Source organism: Mesoplodon mirus (genome assembly GCF_964341445.2).
Source record: "Mesoplodon mirus genome assembly, chromosome: 5".
Lineage (NCBI taxonomy): Eukaryota > Metazoa > Chordata > Mammalia > Artiodactyla > Ziphiidae > Mesoplodon > Mesoplodon mirus.
In genome coordinates this window covers 100,422,211-100,442,682 of record NC_138980.1, presented here as the reverse complement: position 1 = coordinate 100,442,682, position 20,472 = coordinate 100,422,211, and the positions used below count along the sequence as shown (strand labels likewise).

At 36.9% G+C, this 20,472-nt stretch overlaps 1 protein-coding gene across 1 annotated transcript in view; it reads right to left on the bottom strand.

Moving 5' to 3' along the window:
* LOC309805387 (uncharacterized protein) overlaps positions 1-20,472 on the bottom strand; it is a gene marked incomplete at both ends in the record, with an annotated part of 111,545 nt that overhangs the window by 56,008 nt on the left and 35,065 nt on the right. Inside the window, 2 exons of the mRNA XM_082623304.1 lie at positions 6,980-7,090; positions 16,680-16,781. Coding sequence (XP_082479430.1) covers positions 6,980-7,090; positions 16,680-16,781 — 213 coding nt within the window. The remainder of the gene's footprint in view (positions 1-6,979; positions 7,091-16,679; positions 16,782-20,472) is intronic.

The following is a 20,472-nucleotide window of genomic DNA, read 5'->3' as shown; positions in this document are numbered from 1 at the left end:
AACTGTCAGTTGCTGAGAGGCTCTGCTCATGAGCACAGTCTTTGTCACCAACCACCAGGCTTCTTTCTTTCCTTGGCTCTGATTTAGTCTCCCCTGTATGCTTTCATTTTCATCCCCAATATTTTGCAACAACAAAATCATTAGTTCCATGACCTATCCCAGTGCCACCATTACTTCTTTCTCTAGATATCTCCCCACCCTGGAGAAATGGGACACATCATCATTGCCTTCCTCTACTGGACATCCCAGAAATCTTTCCTGCTTTTTGGGTGTGAGTGGGAGGAAGGATGCGGTAGGACGAATGGCCTGATGTGAAAGAGTTAAGAGAACTGTTTGTTTCATGAGATGACAGAGTTTGAAAATCCATGTCTTTAGCAAATACAGCTCTTTGGTGATGACGTCCTTAAAAAGAAAAGCTCTCCAGCAAACTCTTCTTCCCTAGCGCTTTGGCCTATAGTTTGGAAGTAAGGAGTTGTGGGTGAGGTTATTTACAGCTACAGGAGAGAGAAAAATGATTTCTTTTTCTAATTCACGCTTTCTCCTTGGATCACTGTCTTTTATTATGCCACCAATCTTAAACTGTGTCAGAGTCGCACCTCTGCTGTCAGACAAACTCCACCACCCTCGCAGGCGTGGATGAGCAACGTGCAAGATGAGTGCTGTCCCCGAGGGCTGGCGCAGTGGGCTGGTACTGCGTTCAGCTGCGAGGTCCTAGGCTCCAGAGGCACTTCTGGGCTTGTTTTTAGTACAGCCTGCTGTTAGGGAAACAAAGGAGCCCTAATGAATCCAAAGGACTTCCAGGTTGATTAAGCTTCATTGTTTCCCTTTCCTCTCTTTCTTTTCAGCACTTTTCATTAATGATTAAATCTTCTATTTGACCCTGCAAGTAACCAAGCCCTATAAAAGCTCAAACCAGAAAGTATGAGGGACCTAATTAAATAAAAATTCACATGGAGCTATTGTCATTCCCAGTGTGATACTGAACGTTTTCTTAAATCTGTTTTGGTATTTCCATCAGCAAAATTGAGGTAATTTGTCTAGGTGTGTGTGATTAGTATTTTTGAACAGAATTGTTATTTGATTATGTTTTATTTTATATTATTTCCTATTATATAATATATAACATATACTAACATGTTATTCTATTATTATTGAATGGAATTATTATTTCAATAATAATTCCCCTTTCTAATGCTGGTCTAGGAAGATATGATAACACCTGCACTGGAAGCTAACAAAATTGATTTTTAACCTTATGCCTGTAACCTTTTGGCCATGCCTCCGAGATGCTGGTCTGTGTACTGATGCTGGGCAGGCTGTGAAAGAACCACCAGGGAGACTTGATTAAAATTACAAATGTGCAGGCCACCACCCACCATGAATTCTGTATTTAAGAGTTTCTCAGGTGATTCTGGCATACAGTTAGATTTAAGATTTAATGTTTTGAGAAAAGTTACTTGATGTTTCTATATCTAAATCAGCAGCATAGCGATCAGTAATATAATAGGATTTTACCAGAGTTTCACATGCATGGGAGTGAAATTGTGCAGAGATATATAACAGTCAAAAAGATATCAGATGGACTTTTAAAAAACTTACGCAAACAGACACAAGAGTCAGGTGGAAACATTCAGATTTTTAAACATGCTCATAATAGGTACCTGTTAAATATATATTTCAAGGCCTCTGTGTTTCATATGAATTTAACAAAAAGCTCTATCATTTGTTTCACAATTTTTACTTTCTTCAGACAAGTTGGTGACTTCCTCTCCCAAAGAGAACCTCCAAAAGCTTGTTTCAAATTCTATATACTCCAGAAATACCCTGACCAATGTATAGGCTTGCTAACAAAATCGAACATGTAAAGCATTACATAAAAATCAAATTATTCCTGTTATTTCTTCCCCTTTCTCCTCTTCTTTTTTTAGTATCATGGTCATGTATATTCTTCTCATAGACCCACTGCTTCTCAGTAATGCTGTGCTTTTTGTTTGTTTGTTTGTTTTGCCTTCCTTCATGACTACCACCTATACATTTTAGAACTTGGATGGAGCTAAAATTGTGTATGGGTGGGTCCCCATCCAGGAGGCATTTGTCTGTTGCTCTTGAACTCAACTATAGACAACTGAGCCCATCATAACACTCAGGTCATTGCATGCAATTGTGTTTAGAGTCCAGCCCCCTTTTGTTTTTTGTTTTACTTTATTTCTTCCTTCCATTCCTGATTCTCCTCAAACATTCTGCTCCCCACAATAGGCACTCACAAAACATGTTTGATATAGGACTGTGAATACACTCTTTTGTGCATGTCTTTTTATTTTACATAACTGGTATTTTGCTAACATCTCATTCTATTTCTGTCTTTTTCTTAACTCAAAACCATGTTTTTAAGGATCTATCCATGGTGCTGGCTAAATGTGCATTTCGTATATTATTTCAAAGAAGACATAGAAGTCCAGAGTATGCATCCATTATTGGTCTGCTTATCCATTCCTCTAGTGACAGTCACCCAGACTGCCTCTAACTACTGCCCACCACACAGAACACTGCAATGAAGGTCCTTGTATATGTCTTCTCAGCAGCTCCTTTGGGCTTAAATGCCCAGAAGTGCAATTGGTAGGACAGAGGATCTATAGGGACTTCACTAGATGTTGCCAGTGCTCTCTGAGATGCCTAGAGCCCAGCAAGACTGCATGAAGATTCTCACTTCCTCATATCCTTACCAAAGCTGGCTATAATCTAATTTCCACTTTTTCCCCCTAACCTGGTAGATCTAAAATATCACCTTATTAATTTGCATTTCTCAGATCACTAACAAAGTTATTCTACTATAATTTCTTTTATTGACATTATGCTGTTAACTTAAAAATTGAGGTCATTAATACATCTGAGGTCAACCTTGGTATATGGTATAAAGAATAAGGCATAATACATGAAGGTATGAATCCATCCAAATTATAAGTCTCCATAAAAATAACGTACTAAAATGTTTGTCCTTTTCCCATTGTTTTGTGGGGCATTTATCGTATGTCAAGCTTTAATAATTTTTTCAGTCCATTTATGAACTTTCTAACCCATTCCATTCCACTGGTCTATTTCTGTGACAGTACTACATTTTTTATTTATTATTATTATGGTTTCATAATATATATTAATATCTGATATGAAAAGTTCCTCTGCCATTGTTTGCCCTATTCCTAAATGATGTAGCTGTTTGTAGACATTTATTCTTTACATATATTTGAGGATAAGTTTGACAAGCTACTCAAACATTTAAAATACAATTTTATTGAAAATTTATTGAATTTTTAGATTAATTTTAGGAGAATTAAGATCTTTACAAAGCTTTTCCACCCATAAAGATTCTATGTATCTCCAGTTATATTTAGGTATCCTTTTATGTACTTTGGTCAAGTTGTAAACATTTTTTCATGAAGTCCTTGTGCATCCTTTGTTAGATTAATTCTTTTCTACCTTGTAGTTTTGTTGCTATTGTTAATCATATATTAGTTTCCTTTTATTCTCTTTTTTGGTTATTCAGGTGTAGGAGAACACTCCTGATTTTTATAAGGAGATCTTAGTTTGGTCAATCTTTCTCTAACTACTTCTAAGCATCAGTCTATTGATTTTGTAATAATCATATAATCTACAAATAATAATGGTTTTGTCTCTTTTCTTACAGACCGTATACCTTTATTTGTCTTTCTTGTGTATTGGACAAGTCAGGGCCTTTGATGTTATATAAACAGAGGTTGTTAAAATTGGCATTATTGGGCCTCCCTGGTGGCGCAGTGGTTGAGAGTCCGCCTGCCGATGCAGGGGATGCGGGTTCGTGCCCCGGTCTGGGAGGATCCCATATGCCGCGGAGCGGCTGGGCCCGTGAGCCATGGCCGCTGGGCCTGCGCGTCCGGAGCCTGTGCTCCGCAACGGGAGAGGCCACAACAGTGAGAGGCCCGCCTACCGCAAAAAGAAAAAAAAAAAAAAAAAAAAAAAAAAAATTGGCATTATTCTTCTCAATCTCAAAAGACTGCATCTTAAAGTTTCTCTATTAAATGTTTTATTGTTGTTGTGTATACACTTTTATTTATTTTTCTCTTTTCATGGTTAGAATTTTGGTAGATAGACTTTATCAAGTTATGAAAAGAAACTTCTATTCCTACTATTTAGAGAATTATATGTATATATATTATACATATGTGTGTGTATATATATATATATAACTTGATACATGATTTTTTCTTTATATAGTCATGTGATTTTTTTCTTTAATTCATTAATGTGATGAATTGTGTTATAATATTTTCTTATAAGCTGTCTTTATTTAGGAATAAACCCTACTTGATTATGATGTATTATGTGTAATTTTAATACACAGTTTGCTTTAGGTATTTACTATTTTTTCTTAGAATTTGTGCATCTATACACTCATAAGTAAAATTAACATATGATTTAGTTTTTCATACTATACTAACCTGGTTCTGAAATCAAAGTTAAAATAGATTTATAAAATGAGCTGAGAAGTATTCACTCTTTGTTATTTTCTGAAAAAACTCTATGGAATAGGGATTATTTGTTCTATGAAAGTTGGATACATTTTATCTATAAAAGTGACTGGTATCCTGGGCTTCTGAGTGAGGAATGGGGGGGATGGAAATGGAGGAGAGGCAAGGTGGTCTTTTTGTTTATTCTATAAATATTTTATTATAGTCTATACAAATTTTCTAACTGTTCTTGTACTAATTTTGGCTCTTTAAATGCTTGTGGAAAATGTTCTTATTTATCTAATTTTTAAATTTATTGTTATGCAGTGTTCAAATAGTATTTTATTATTTTTAAAACTTTGTTTTTCCTTTTTTATTATTTCCTTTTTTTACTCTCCATTTTATTTGCATCTTTTAAATTTTTATTATTTCTCAGTTAAAAGCTGGTAGCCTTAGAAATGTGCAGCAGATTAAACCTGAGGAAGGAATGATCAACTCCCTAATCCAGCGGTGTTTCAAGGGCTACTCTGATGTTTCTCACTGACTGTCCATAACAGGTGGTGCCATCTGTCCAGCTTTCAGTGGAGTGTGGTGGGGAATTGGCCAGCAGGGCTATAATGGGGAGAAAAACACTAAGAAACAGTCCCTCAGCCATTCCCTATATGAGATGTTCAGTTCTCTTTAGCTATTGGCTGTAGTTCCCACCCCTCCAAACACACACAGGTACCAAATGGCCTTGTTTCCCTAAAAGTCTCTTACTGTCCTTACTTTAACATCTCAGATCTATAATTCACCTTTCTGCTTCTGAGGCTTTCTGCTTCTGCTGCTTCTCTACTGTTGGGTTTGAGAAGGATTGACAAAGACACGGGGAGGTTCCCTGAGGGTCAGGGTCTTGGGATAGGATGTCCACGCTGGCAAAGAAGGAGTGGTGGAACTCAGAGAATAACAGCATATAAAACCATCCTACAGATAACTGCCAGGGACAGCACAAGCTAGGGTGCTGAATTTAGCTCTTCTCCCAGTATCAGTGTCAGTTCATCATCTTTTAGAAATCCAAAAACCCTCCATTCAAGTTTTAGAGCTGTCTTCTATCTTCCATTAACGGAGGCTGAATGCTTCAATGCTATAAAGAACATTAAGCTTCTTGGGGAAAAATAAAAGAAGTACTAAGAGTGGAAATATTACTAAAATTAGATTTTATTTAACTCAACAATTGGAAAATTAATTTGTGAGAAAGAACCTAGGAACAGCTAGATCCAGTAGCAAGGGGTAGTATTCCCTCATTGAATGGGATACTACCAATTCATTAGTATAATCATTACCATATTATCTCAATTTTTAATCTGTACTGCATAAGGATAAATATTTATGTAGGACTTATAAGTAGTTGCTGCACCTGCTGACAGTGTCCTTGGATTCCTGGTGCACCAAGTACATGACAAGCAGCCAAATACTAAGCTAAATTCTACCTCAGAAGCTCCAGAATGCTTATCAGGACACAACATTTGTTAGTGATTTTCTTGTGCTGGTCTGCACTAGAGATGTCTCTTGCTGTTGCTAACCCACAAGCATGATGGCATCCTGAGAAATAGTGAGCAATACATACTGTTCAGCAGGTTATACTTATGGCACATGTGGCCTATCCCAAATGCACACATTTTAATCCCTCATTGCCTGATAATATATTTCAGGACCACAGAGGTATGCATGCAGCCTTTGGGAAGCCAGGAATAGGACACCTCACCAAATAATCCCATGATGGAACACAGCAATTAACAGCTGTTTTCTCTGGGGAGATGAGGATTTGTAACATAATGCCAAAGAAAGTAACTTTGTTTTGCAGAGAGGAGGGTGGTATTAACCTTTCCAGTATTTTAATGTGAGTGGATACAAGGTTACAGGGCATGTGTTATCGTTGTTCTCTTGGTGGTCCCATCTGTGTCAGATTGCTATAAGGGCAGGCCTCAAGTGGCCCTAGGAAAAGCTGTAGAAGCTTTAGGTTTGTGATTTCTTTATGTCCTTCTCTTTGTTTTATAACATTAAAACACTGACGCTCTTAATTCTAAAAACTGATGGAAAGAAAGAAAAGAATAAAGGAAGGAAGAAAGGAAGGGAGGAAGGAAGGAGGATGCAAGAATGAGAGGGAGAGGCGAAGGAAGGGAGGAAGGGGAAAAGAGACATACTAAATGAATTCTTGTAATGACTTTCATGGCAAGGAGTTTAAGGAAATATATTGGTAATAAATAGAGCACATTTTGCTTACTGCCACTTTCTGGTTTCACTTTTGTGGCTGGCCATCAATACAGAAGGAACAAGGGGCAGAAATGTGATTTAATTCCTATGAGAAATCATGTTGATGACAAGGCATTAATGGTAGCCTCAGGAGAGAAGTGAAGTTATACCCATTCTGTGGTTGCCTCCTCCTCATGTTCGCATTCCCTGCTGTATTTCAGCTCTCTGCTTCTTCACATCAACCCTGGACTCTGTAGACCACCTACCTTTCCTTGCAAGGTGCACAGCTTCTGCATGCTCCACACTGGTGACCTCAGTGCCATTGACAGCCAGCACCACATCTCCAATCTGGAGCCCAGCTTCCTCAGCAGCACTGTCTGTAAGTAGACAGACAACAAGGGTCTCATTGAGGAGGGGTCCCAAATTGATTGCCCTGTTGTTTGTCCCCTTTTTAAAAGGCTCTTTCTGTAAAGGGCCTTTCTTTCAAACTTTAGACAATTGCCGATGTCATTAATAAGAAGGAAAATACTGTCCTTGGAGCCTCCTTTCATTTCCAGGACATGGTTTCTTTGCACATTCATCCAGGCATCTGCATGGCCTCTTTGCAGTATAATAGCAAGGCTGCTCAGAAGCTCAATCTATTCATCTACCAGAAGGTTGAACTGCTAGTTCTCATTCCTTCATTGCTGCTAGGTCTCTTTGTAACCCTGAGAAAATCACTTAACCTCAATATCTTCATCTATAAAAAGGGAGGTGGGGGGCAGAACTTCTCAGCAGTATTGTTGAGGGAACAAGTAATTGAAATACTTAAGAAGTTTTGGCAAAAACAGATCTTGGAGTAGTCAGAGAAAAAAGAAATAAAGAGCTGCTTTTACTTTTCATTGTATAGGCTCCTTTCTAAGCCATCTCAGAAAGGAAACCAAAAATAGCCTTAGGGCTTAAGATTTAAGTTTTGGAAGGTGGGGAGGACCTCTCCAGAGGCTATTTATTTTATCCCTCGGTTTTTGGGCATCTGCATTTACTGTAACATACCTAATATTCTCTAGGGGTAAAAAAGGATATAATAAATCATTTCAAGGTTAATTCATTTTAAATAAGGTCTCCCATATATTTGAACAAGATTCTTTCTGCAACAGTTTAAATCTGTTTTTTCTTTTACTTCAGTTTAAACCCATTTCCTCTTTCTTAGATCTTAGTGCTGGGTGAGTGTTTATGGACTTGCAGAGTAATTACGTAGCAATATTAGGCTGTCATTATCTAGAATGTCATAAACCTCCTCAAATACTTTTAATCTTAAAGCATGACTCATTTGGTGAGGTAACATGACTTTGAATATTTTTAGTAATGACTAGTTTGTCTAAGTCTGTTTATAATAGTAGGGAAGATCTCTGCTTGGATAGGAAATGGTCAATCAATGTAGGAAGGTTAAGTGAAGAGTAATATTTGATATATCCATTCATTTGCATAATATTATCCTTGTGGTGAATTAAAGTCCATGGTATGGCTGATCATTTGAAAAAATTTCCTCCATTGCTTTAAAGACCTTGATTATGGCAGTGCTTTCTGAATCAAATTCTAAAATGATGATATAGATCCAGAAACAACTTATCAATTTTTGTATTCCATATGCTACTAAATATTATGTCTTTATACAGTAGTCTTCCAATGAATACATGTTGAATGAATGAATGACCTAAAAATTATACCTTCAAGGAGATTAGAATTCTATTGGAGAAGAAAAGACATGCATAATCAGAAAGAAATAGTGCAATACTCTGAGCAGCAAGTGTAAAAACACAAAGATAATAGGTATTGTGAAACTTCAGAAAAGGGAATTCTCACTCCCATTTGGAGTGGCTAAGAAATGCTTTCCAGAGAAGTGGAGTTTGGTTGGACCTTGATGAATAAGTAGATTCTCTATAGTGGAGAGTAATGAGGAAGGCAGGGTGAGAAAGACTGCTGGGTGTTCACAAACCAAATTTCTCCTCTATCTGGGCTCACATTTGGACAGCTTTTCTCCGACTCTCTTGCAGTTTGGCAATATGATTGAGTTCTAGCCGTTGAAATGGGATAGAAGTGATGTATACCACATTCAGGCCTGGCGCATAAAAACATCCCATGGACCACTCTTCCTATTCTTTACCCATCTGCCTGCCAGATGCAGATGACTTCAAGATCCTATGGCAATACAGTGGTTTTCAGAAGATTAATTTAGAATAGGGAGAGATTAAGTTAAGCATCTCAGCAAAGATATTATTATCAAAATCAATACAGGCCTGCCATACAGGCTCTGGAAGCAGGAACTGGAAATGAATAGAAGGTATAAAATGCTGTCATAGGACCTAAAATACCTCATTGCACTCATTTGCATGAGTAGGGGCCGATGCCTTTCTGCCCCTAATAGACTATAAGCATCTCATGAGCAAGTAAAATTTCTTATTTATTTATTTAGGTATTTCCCATGGCTAGTATAATCTCTGGCACATGGTAGGGGTATTAAAAAGGTTGGCTAAATATACTGAGATAACCATGGAAGAGAAAAACTGAAAATGTTCATTGGGCCAGGTATAAAAATATCTTTGAAACCTAGGATATGAAGTTGGCCTGAGAAATGGATTCAGAATTTATAGCCAAAGGGATAAACGTAAGGAGAGAAGTACAGAGCACTGAGGACAAAATCTTGAAGAATAATCATGATTCCCTTTAAGGACAGAGAGGAAATGGGTAGCCAAAGAGGAACATAAAGGAGCAGATAGGTCCTAGAGAGCATGGAAGCAAGAGTATAAGATCAGTGAAGGCAAAGGAAGAATTTCAAGATGGAGAAAATGGTCAACAGTTCTACAGTGATACCACAGAAGTAACCATAATAATGGTATTCTAAATCCTTTTCTATTCACAAAGTCAAGAAGAACAAAGATGGAGGAAAAGTGATTAAATCTGGAGTAAGAAAAGTAAATGGTAACTAAAGAATTTTAAGGAGTATGATGGAAGTGAAAGACAAACTTCTGAGCTATTTGTGCTGATCAGTATATGCTAAATGATTGAATAGATGAAGTCATAAACTACTATATAATCAAAGGTATGAGTGTTTGATAACAGATCTCCTCTCCCAAGTAAACTTTGCTTTAAACAACAATTTATGACTTAAAGAATCCAGCAGTATGGAAATAATTTGTTTTTTTAATACCTTTATTGAGTCAAAACTAACATACCGTATAATTTCACCCATTTAAAGTGTATAATTAAATGTTTTTTAGTATATTCACAGAGTTGTGCAACCATCATCACAATATAATTTTAGAATATTTTTGTTACCCCAGGAAAAAACTAAGTAACCAAGAGTAGTCACTCTCTCTTTCCCCCAGTGTCTCAGCTCTAGGCAACCACTAATCTATTTTATGTCTCTATGGACTTGCCTATTGTGGACATTTTGTATAAGTGAAATAATATAATATGTGGTCTTTTGTGTTCAGTGTCATTCACTCAGCAAAATATTTTCGAGTCATCCACATTGTAGTATGCACTGCATTCTTTTCAATTGCTGAATGAATATTTTATTGTAAAGATATAGCACATTTTGTTTATCCATTCATCAGTGGATGATAATTTGTGTTGTTTTCCATTTTTTTGATGAATAATACTGCTATGAGAATTTGTGTACAAATTTTTTTGTGGACTTATGTTTTCATTTGTCTTAGGTATATACCTAGGAGTGAAATTGTTGGGTCAAATGGTAACTCTATGTTTATTTAACGTTTTGAGGAATGGTCAGACTGTTTTCCAAAGTGGCTATACCATTTTACATTCTCATCACCATTGTATAAGTGTTCTGAATTTCTCCACTTTCTTGCCAATATTTGTTATTTTTGACTTTCTGATTATAGCCATCCTAGTGGGTATGGAGTGGTTTTCATTTGCTTTCCTTGATGACTACTGATGTGGAATTTTTTTTGTGCTTATTGGCTATTGATGTGGAATTTTTTATGTGCTTATTGGCTATTTGTTTATCTTCTTTGGAGAAATATCTATTCAAATCCTTTGCTCATTTAAAAACTGTGTTATTTATCTTTGTATTATTGAGTTATGAGTGAAAATTATTCTTGTTTGTCGAGGAATTACTTCTATAGTGTAATGCTTCTTGATAGTTTATTTGATTGCTTTTGGCTTTAATTATAGAGGGTATTGACTGTGTTCCTCTAATCTGAATGCAACTTACAAATTTTCCCTTTATCTGCTAACTATGGTGACAGTTTGTGGCATTAGGATTTCTTAGGGGAGGGAGGTATTTCAAGGTGACTCTGTAATATACCACATAGACAGTTGCCCTACTTGAGGCTGCTCTTGGGAGCAGATGGAAGTATACATCCTACATTGCAAAGGAATGATCAAGGTGGTAAGAAAACAAAACCATGCTTTTCTAAGTTTGTTTCCCCAATAGGATACCTGACTACATATTTCTGTATTTATTATAAAGAGTTAAATGCCGAGCTACTTCATCCTTTCATGCATATTTACATATAGTGCAGAATCTGAAAACCTTAAAATTAAAAAACAGGCTTGTCCTTTTCATTTTAAAAAATTTTACTATAACAGTAGCATTTTTAATTCTAGAGCTTCCAGGAAGATGGCCCTGTCCATAATTTCCTCTATGGGTCTGCCCATCCCTAAATGTATAGTTTTCTTTTCAAGTTTGCTTTGTATCAAAGTTGGAACATCTGTTTCTTTTGTTTATGCCAACAGATCTCACAAGCATTTAGGCTTTCATAGAAAATGTTCATGCAAATGACAGCTGGGTGTGGGCAATTAGTTATGTAAGCTACGAGCAAGCTCCCTCTCTGTATACTTAAGGATAATAATTCTATCGCACCTACAGGTCTTCCTGCTTTATCTTTTTATCGTCAGTGTGTAATTAAGCCTCTCTGGTGCATCCAGAACAATGTTTTGTGGTGTGAACGAGATTCTCAGAAATGCTAAAGTACATGTAATTTTAAAGTCCCTCAACCCTTCATTTAGTAGATTTGACTAGACAGTGGATTTCAGGGGTTGCTTTTCAGCATTGAGGAATACATTTTAAAAAAAGAGAAGTAGACTCAGCATACATGAATCCCTGCCAAGGCAGCACTTTCTGATGTTGAATAAAATCCTAGGTTAACTGTGTATTGTACCATTTTTGCTACAGTAGAGATGCTTCAGCTTTTCCTATTACAAAACCTCAGGGCCTCCTAAATACAACATCATTTACAATGCAAATATTTTGATTTGTTTCACATCTGAATGAATGAGATACAGTTAACTGTCTCAGTCGGACAGGTATCAGACATTAAAGAAATCATAACATTTTATTAAACTGCATTTAGTTATTTTATCTAGAAGGTAGGCATGAAAAGTATGTCAAGGTTTTTGATATTTTGCAAAAATGTGCTAAACTTATGTTTGAATTTGAAAGGGCAGTCATTTTTATTTTTCTTATGAATTATTTTATTTCTTTGTTTAAGGCTAATCTTGCAAAATCAGAGGTATAAAGAGGAGAGTAGGGAGAAGGGAAAGAGGACAGAGGAGAGAGAAAATGGAGCAAGGAGGAAGGGGGAGAGGAGTTAAGTGGAGTGGAAAGATGAGGAACATCGTGAACACATTCCGCATGAATGAACATCTATTTTCTTAAAGCCAGATGTCCTTTAAAACATTGTAAGAAATCAGAAGCCACTTGATGATAAAAAGTTGACTGTTTTTGTCTATATAGAAATAATTAAAGCCATAATTGGTTTTTGTTCTTGTTAATTTGAAGGGCACTAAGAGACAGAGTAAGGTTGACCGTGGACAAAATTTGTAATGTTTATGTTTTTTTGCCTGAGTTCTATCACCATGTTCCTCTTCTACTCTCTCCTCATTCATCTGGGGTTCACCCTTACCACCCCCAAGTCCCACCAACATTTGGGTAAACCACCCCCCTTCCCCAATCATTAAGAGAATTATCTGCTTAATAGTCACTTGTATATTTGATTAGCTGATTAAACTTTAATTGAAATTCATTCACGTCAAAGTTAATAACTTGACCCTTTGCTTTCCTATAAATATTTTAGAATCTAATTGAAAATTTTTTACCAAGAAAAATAAAAGCGAAAACAAAAACAGCCACTCTACTAGAATTTTAATTAGGATTATATCTATAGGTCAATTTAAGGAAGAACTGACATCTTTAAACATTAAGATTTACAAACCATACACACTTTTCCTGCCGTTAATTTAAGTGTTTTTTAATTTCTTTCTGTATTTTCAAAGTAATATTTGGCACATCTTTATGAGAATTATTTCTTTCAATTTGCCTTTTTTTTTTTTTTTTTCCTTCCTGGAGGCTTTATATCCCATACTCTACATAGAGTTCTTAGGTCTACACTGCCTAGATATACCTTCAAGAGAAACTACTGTGAGGATTATGATTGAGTGAAAGCCTTCAACTGCTACACTTTCTGGTCATCCTGCCTCACACTAAGGCTACATTCCTCCCACTAAGTCACTACTTCCAGCCAGTGACTGAATTTGGAGGGGGTACTGGAGCAAGGCCGTTTCTGGCCAATGTGGGACTTGTCTAATGGGCACTTTTTACTCTGGGGCTGTCTCAGAATTTCTTAGAGCTACAGTGCAGTTTGAGATTCTTCCTACACAATCCTGCTTCCTTCTCCCTCTCCTTTCACAGGGGCCACACCTTCATTGTTGTCTAAAGGCTCTTCTGCCTACTTATGCTCTCTTTTGTCTGTCATAGTGATTTCCTCCAATCTTTTGCACATCTGCTTTTGCATTGGTGTCTGTTTCTCAGACTACAGAAATGGAGAAAAAGGAATTTCTTTTATTACCTTAAAGAAATTTACATCTGTTCCTAATTTACTAATATTTTTGTAAGTCACGAGAAGGTAGAAGTATTGGCTTTCAATTGGAGAAGGAGAAAAGGAGAAAAAGGTAAAAATTCAAGTGCATTTGAAGGTATAGAGGTGGGATTTCTAATGAACAGAAAATAGAGGTGAGAACTAGTAAAGAAGATAATCCATTCTTGCAAGCCTGAGGCTCAAGCTGGGAGAGGAAACTCAAGATTAGAAAAGAATTCAGAAATTTTGATTATTACATTAGACTTACCTGTAGTTCTATGATTATTAGACTACCCTGAACTTTTAGTTACAAAACAATTATGCTCTTATTGTCTGAGACTACAAAAAATTAGAATCCATCCCAGAACTCACCCAGAGCAGGAAAGAATAGGTCTGCGAGGTAAGCTTAATGGAAAGTATTAAGAAAAAGTTATTTTATGTAGTGCACTGACTGAATCCTGCTCATAGATGGTCAGATATTTGGGGCAATGTCAGTTCAACTGTATAGCTAAGAAGAGTTAGTGTGATTTTTAATGTATTGAATATTTTTCTTAACAGCTGAGAATAAAGTAGGTTAACTCAAGTCATGAAAAATTCAAAGGCAATTCTTTGATAAGAATAATAGGATTTTTAAAAAACAGGATAAGGTGGAAATAATATTACATCAAGAAGAGACAAAACACCACGTTTGTGTACACTAGGTGATGTTTCGTTTGTTTGTGTGACTGTTGTTTATCACTCATTGGGTGCAGAGTGTCAGTCACTGTGTCAGTATGATTTGAGGCTGAGAGGTGGTAGAGTTCCTTGAGGCCTTCTCATATCTTCTCCATCTCTTTTCCATTATTATTGGTACTTTTGGAAATGTAAAGAAGCATTATTCCACCTGTAGATCCAGGGTGGACCCTGGTTTGCTAGAAGCTCAACCAGGACAACGACATTCCCCTTGCATTTGGCTTAAGTGAAACAGCTCACAGTGGTCCCCAGGGACATGGAAATAAGAGGAAATTTGAGGATTGAAGCCAGTCCCCTCTCTCTCTATCTCTTTTTTTAAAAAATTGGGGTATAGTTGCTTTACAGTGTTGTGTTTCTGTTGTACAATGAAATGAATCAGCTATATGTATACATATATCTCCTCCCCTTGGACCTCCCTTACCCCCTCCATCTCATCCATCTAGGTCACCACAGAGCACCAAGCTGAGTCTCCTCTCTCTTTATGACTCTTATGTGCGATGGGAAAACTAGAACTACTGAGATGGTTTTGAATCCAGATGAGAGGCTTGTATCACTAAGGAAGTCTGGATCAAGGGGCTGAAAGAAGTTATGCCTTTGATTAAGTAACTGAGCCATGAAACAAATCTAACACCTGTGCTATCTCAGAACCTTCAAGTTTTTTGAGTCAACCAGTCCCCTTCTATTTTGAGTCAAATTTCTTACTAGTTGAGACAGAGAGTCCTAACTGATATAAGTCATAGGGCAAAAACTCTGGTTCTAGGGGGTAGAAATTCTGAGATATGAATCCTGGAGTTGCCATGATAAAGCTATATAACCTGAGGTGAGTTGTTCAACCAGTTTGAGCCTTAATATATTTGTCTGTTAAATGGAAGTAATAATACCAAGTTTCAAGTTCTGTTGTATAGATTATATGGAAGCGCATATATAAAATGCCCTGCTTATACTAGGTATCCAGTGAATGTGAGTGTCTTTCCTCTCTGCAACATCACATGGCTTTTATATTTAAAGTAAATTTAATTTCTACTTTGATATTATATATAAGTAAGTAAATTTCTTTCCTTACAAACATCAGTGAGTGTGACATAGATATCTAGGTTACTAAGTACTTAGGCATTCCCCCTATGCTTCATTTAAAGGAGACTAAGCCTCTACATTATACAGAATCTGTGCCATTGATCACCTGGCATAAGTGATAACCTGTGAGAAGTTGTTTCCATAAGATGGGTCCTAAAACTGTAAAACTTAACTTCCATGCTGCACCAGGAATATCTCACATTCTATCTAGATACTCCATTCATATAAAAAATAGGTGGTTGTCTGTGCACACTGTTTCCTACCCACAGATGTCACCTATGACTGTGAAAGGCTGGGCTTGAAGGCAACAATTTCATCTGCTGCAGCTGTCACCCCTCTGGCCTTTCCCAGAGTTGAGTAGTCACCTACTTCTTTACAGATAGGAGAACATATTCCCAAAGGAATCACAGAGAGTGCACAGAGGAAACATCCGAATGCTGATAAGCAAAGAAAAACAAAATGTGACCCTGGGTGACAACGGCACCTGGGTACCAGGGCAAGCCAGAGTGTTGTAATCTTCCTGGACAGTATACCTCCCTTCCGCTCTATCCACACTGCCCCAGCCTTCAGGTACCTAGGGCTCTCGTAGTCACTCCACAGGCATTTTTGGGGGCATCTGCTTTGTTGCCTTTGGGACACTGCACAAAATATTGAGGATTAAAATAATGGATAGGATACAGTTTCTGACCTTGGAAAACTCAGTCCAGATGGGGACTGTGAAACCCCTAGTGGCCTTGGGCATCCCTCTGTGATAACCTAATTAGGCCTCCCCTAATGCACCATGCTAGGTATGGGTATATTTATCTTATCTTTATATCTAACAGATCAGGGAGCAAAGGATCTATCTTTCATTAGGCATCTACTAATTCCTAATTTGCTTGTTAGGAAATAAATCTGAGGAGCCATAAAGGAAATAATTTAGGGGGAACAGAACTGCTTCTGGAAACTATCAAATACTAATAAATAGGCAGCTGCCTACTCATAAGACCCTTCTATCTCCAGAGCTTGAGCCCTGTTTCCGTAGGTACAGGTAGGGCTCTTCTTTAGTGGGGTGGCCCTGTGTATACCAGAGGCGTCCATTCCATCAGGGAAACATGGTCTTTTAAAAAATAATTGATCATGATGTAGGCACTTGCCAATCATCATGAGTTTTTATAGACTGAGATTTAGAAATTGCTTCTATTGCATATATGTGTTTTACAAGACTATAATATTGGAGGCTATTTAGTATAATATATTGTGCGAGGCTTGAGATAGTTGTTCCTGTCTGAATTAAAGTTGCTATAGTGAGATAACTTACTAGCATCCACTTCAGTTACCACAATTGGTTTGGAGTATTGAATTCGAAATCCCCAGGGATAATCGCCAGTTCCTTTGACTAGTTTCACGGTTCGCTCACGAACTAAAGAGGAAACAAAAAGGGCATTCTTTTGAGTTATTCTTTAGATACTACAGATATGATTATAAATGCAGCTAGTATTTATTGCTTATTTATTACATGCCAGGGGTAATAAAAACATTCTAAGTACTTTACAAGTATCATCTAATTTAATCTTAACATCAGCCTGTAATTAATATTCCTTTTTTGGAGAGGAGGAAACTGAGGCACAGAGAGGTTAACAACCCATCTGAGTCACATAATGAGTAAGGGGCAGTGCTTGCTACTCCAAGGCAGCACAACTCCCAAAAGGCAGCTGAGCCTTACAGGTCTGAGGCACTCAGATCCATAAACAGTGGAACATTTATTACAAGGCTATAATACACATGGAAACAAGAAAACAGAATACTCAGCCATACATTTAGCTCTTACAGGAACCCAGGAAATCCTGAACAACTGAACTTCTTCTCAGAAACACTGGGAACAGCTGGGCCTTGCCGAAATTTTAACTATAAGGTTATGCTGCATTGAAAGTGGAGAGTTCCAGAGACTTCACAGTAAAAATTCAAGAATTTTTACGTTAGTCTAATAATCTTTAATTAATGTGGCCCAGCTGTTTCTCAGTCTGCTTTTCCATGTGTCTTCTCCCTTTTCCTTCTGCTACCTTTATACCATCTTTTCTGTATGTGTGTGTGTGTGTGTGTGTGTGTGTGTGTGTGTGTGTGTGTATTTCTTCCTCAAAGCTTTTGCTTGCTGACAAGTTCATAACTTCGACTAACTCCTGGGCCCTCTTGACTTTTCTCTACCTCAAGACTTTCCAAGAGCATTTTCCCAGGCTGAATTCCTGAAAGAGAGAATCTCACAGGATGAAACTCATAACTCTTTGAGCTATTGCTCTTCAGAGATGAGGAAAGAGCAGGGTTCCAAGGCAGAAAACATGTCTCTACAAGACTGTTCCTTTTGTGCAAGGGCAGTTTCCATAAAGGGAGATGTGGCCATGGTAGGTGTTTTGTCTTTTACAGTATATTTATACCTTGTTTTTTATTTAGAAAAAAAAAATCATGCCTGAATCATGCTAGAGTACAAAACTGAAATAAAACATTTGAAGGGCTTAAATGATCTCAGAAGAATCCTATTTTAAATGCTGACAATGTTATCCAATGAAGAATTACAACAAAAGTCTTCAAAATATTGAGTATTTGGTTGTATTTAAGGAAAACTTCATCAGAGAGAAGTATTAATGCTATACTGGGAGAATTAATCTGCCCCCAACGATTAGATTGGCATACTTTATTAGTCAAGTTTTTCCTGTTTGTTAATGAATATCTTAAAATAATAAAGAATAAATCATAATAAAGTATAATGATAAACTGCCTGAGCTGCAGAAGTGAATTATTAGTAATAGGCCTCTGGGAAAAAGGTATTATTAGGTCTCTGGGAAAAAAGTAATTATAAAATAAGAATACTCATCTATTAATAAGGGCAAGGCAAATTCACACCTTAAAATTGCAATTTAATAGAATTCCCTTCCATTAAAAAATGGCAATACAGGGCTTCCCTGGTGGCGCAGTGGTTGAGAGTCCGCCTGCCAATGCAGGGGACACGGGTTCGTGCCCCGGTCCGGGAAGATCCCACATGCTGCGGAGCGGCTGGGACCGTGAGCCATGGCCGCTGAGCCTGCGCGTCTGGAGCCTGTGCTCTGCAACGGGAGAGGCCACAACAGTGAGAGGCCCGCGTACCGCAAAAAAAAAAAAAAAAAAAAAAAAAAAAGTAATATATTTTGTAGCTTCTTTTCAACCATTCTTTTGTATTTTTATATTTTCATATTTCACTTCTCATTTCTCAGAAATATTTAGATATCCCTCCAGGTTGGAGATCAAGGACATTTCTTCTTTGAAGGGTTGCATCCTCTAGATTCATATTCAAAGGTTCATACTAAAAAAAATGTCCAGTGCAGGCAAAATTTGGATAAAATTAGAAACAATCAAGAGTTCAAAGGAACTCTTAACAACTGCATTTTGAGTGGGAAAGGACCTTGGTCCACTTCCCCTTTGATGAGGAATCTCTTTCTTTGCCATCGCTGACAGATGGTCTGGCAGGGGGGTGAGTCCCTGATCTTTGGAGAGATATTATTATTATAAATGTACCTTATATTTTGCAGAGTTTGTAAAAAGATTTGCCATTATTTTATTAAATTTCCTTCCAGATATCCTGAGGTAAATCTAGTTTAAAAAATTAAGTTTCTTATTAAAAAGTGACAAAGATAGTAAAAGGTTAGGTAATCTCTCCAAATGTTCTTGCATGTGATCATCTCCTTGGTCAGCTAGGGAACAAAAACATCTGATAAAAACAAGGAAACAAGCATCTTTGTCTCTAATAATCCATTGTAGCCTAATATCAGAAGTAATTCATTCACAAACATTTACTAAGTATCTACTTTGTGCCCAGTTGTTTTCCTATGTATTAGGACTGTAGTGGTCCTAATACAGAGAAGAGACTTTTTCTCACGGAGTTTACATCCTAGACACTGGCTACCAAAATTGGCAAACATTCAAAGAGAGAAAGAATAAATTCTCTTCATATGGATTCATGAAGGAAGGTTTGTTATTACAAGATGTCTGAACAAAATACACTGTTTTTCTACTGGAAAAGGAAACCAAAGCTGCTGTGCAGGTATTAGTGTATTCCAGCCCTAAAATGCTGTGCTCTGCTTTATTCTATGTTCCTGGGAAGATCTCTTATCATTTGTTAATATGATTCCCTTTTGGCAATTATTTTACATGACTGTTTGGACTGCCACTTACTGGATCTCAGCATAATTTAAGGGACAGAACTGGGAAATTCAAGGACACAGAAATGAATATTTTAGCAGTCTGCAACGAGCTGGTAGCTAATCAAGGCAAAAAGAAAATCAGAAATCCTATTTCTGACCTCGGTAGAAATCATTTCTAACAACCCTGCTTGTCAAAACTTCTTGCTCCCTATAGGTTACCGTCTTGATACTATCTTCTGCTTTTGACAGATTGATTACCCAATAGATATTTGTTTAATGGAGTATTTTTACTGTGTTGATTCAAATCAAATCATGTTTTCTTGTTTGTTTTCGTATTACATGAGACTGTAAGATAGCTATTGCTTTCAAGGCTGTAGTGGTGGTGGTGGTTTTTTTCAATCAGGCAAATCGAATGTCAACAATGTGTGACAGTATGAACAATTCAATAAAGTCTTTAAATGGTAAGCTCAACTGTAGTGCTCTCCTGTGGGAGAAGATACAATCAAGATGTTTTGCAACATGTTCCCCTCCCATTCTGAAGACAGTTTTCTCATATTTTAAGATTTATAGTCCTGGATTCCCTTGCTACTGTCTGGTGAATAGTCTATGATGAATGTCATTGTCTTTTCAGAGACTGTGTGGGCACATCGTCAAGTAATTTATCCCCCCAAATAACACTTCCTTGGAATCATCTTGTTAGATGTAAAAGTTCAAATGAAGGGTACATAGTTCCATAAATATGACTCATATATTGAAAATACCCTAAATTTTCTTTTAGCTCCAGCAATATACTTTTGTAATGATGCAAACCTTTGTTTATCTATTTCTCCAAATTATGGAAGGACACTTTCTAGAAGATTCAGGATTGAATTTTTTTAAGTGTAAAATTTATTTTCACAAAATACATACTGGTAGATATAAATTAGTATTACAATATTTTAA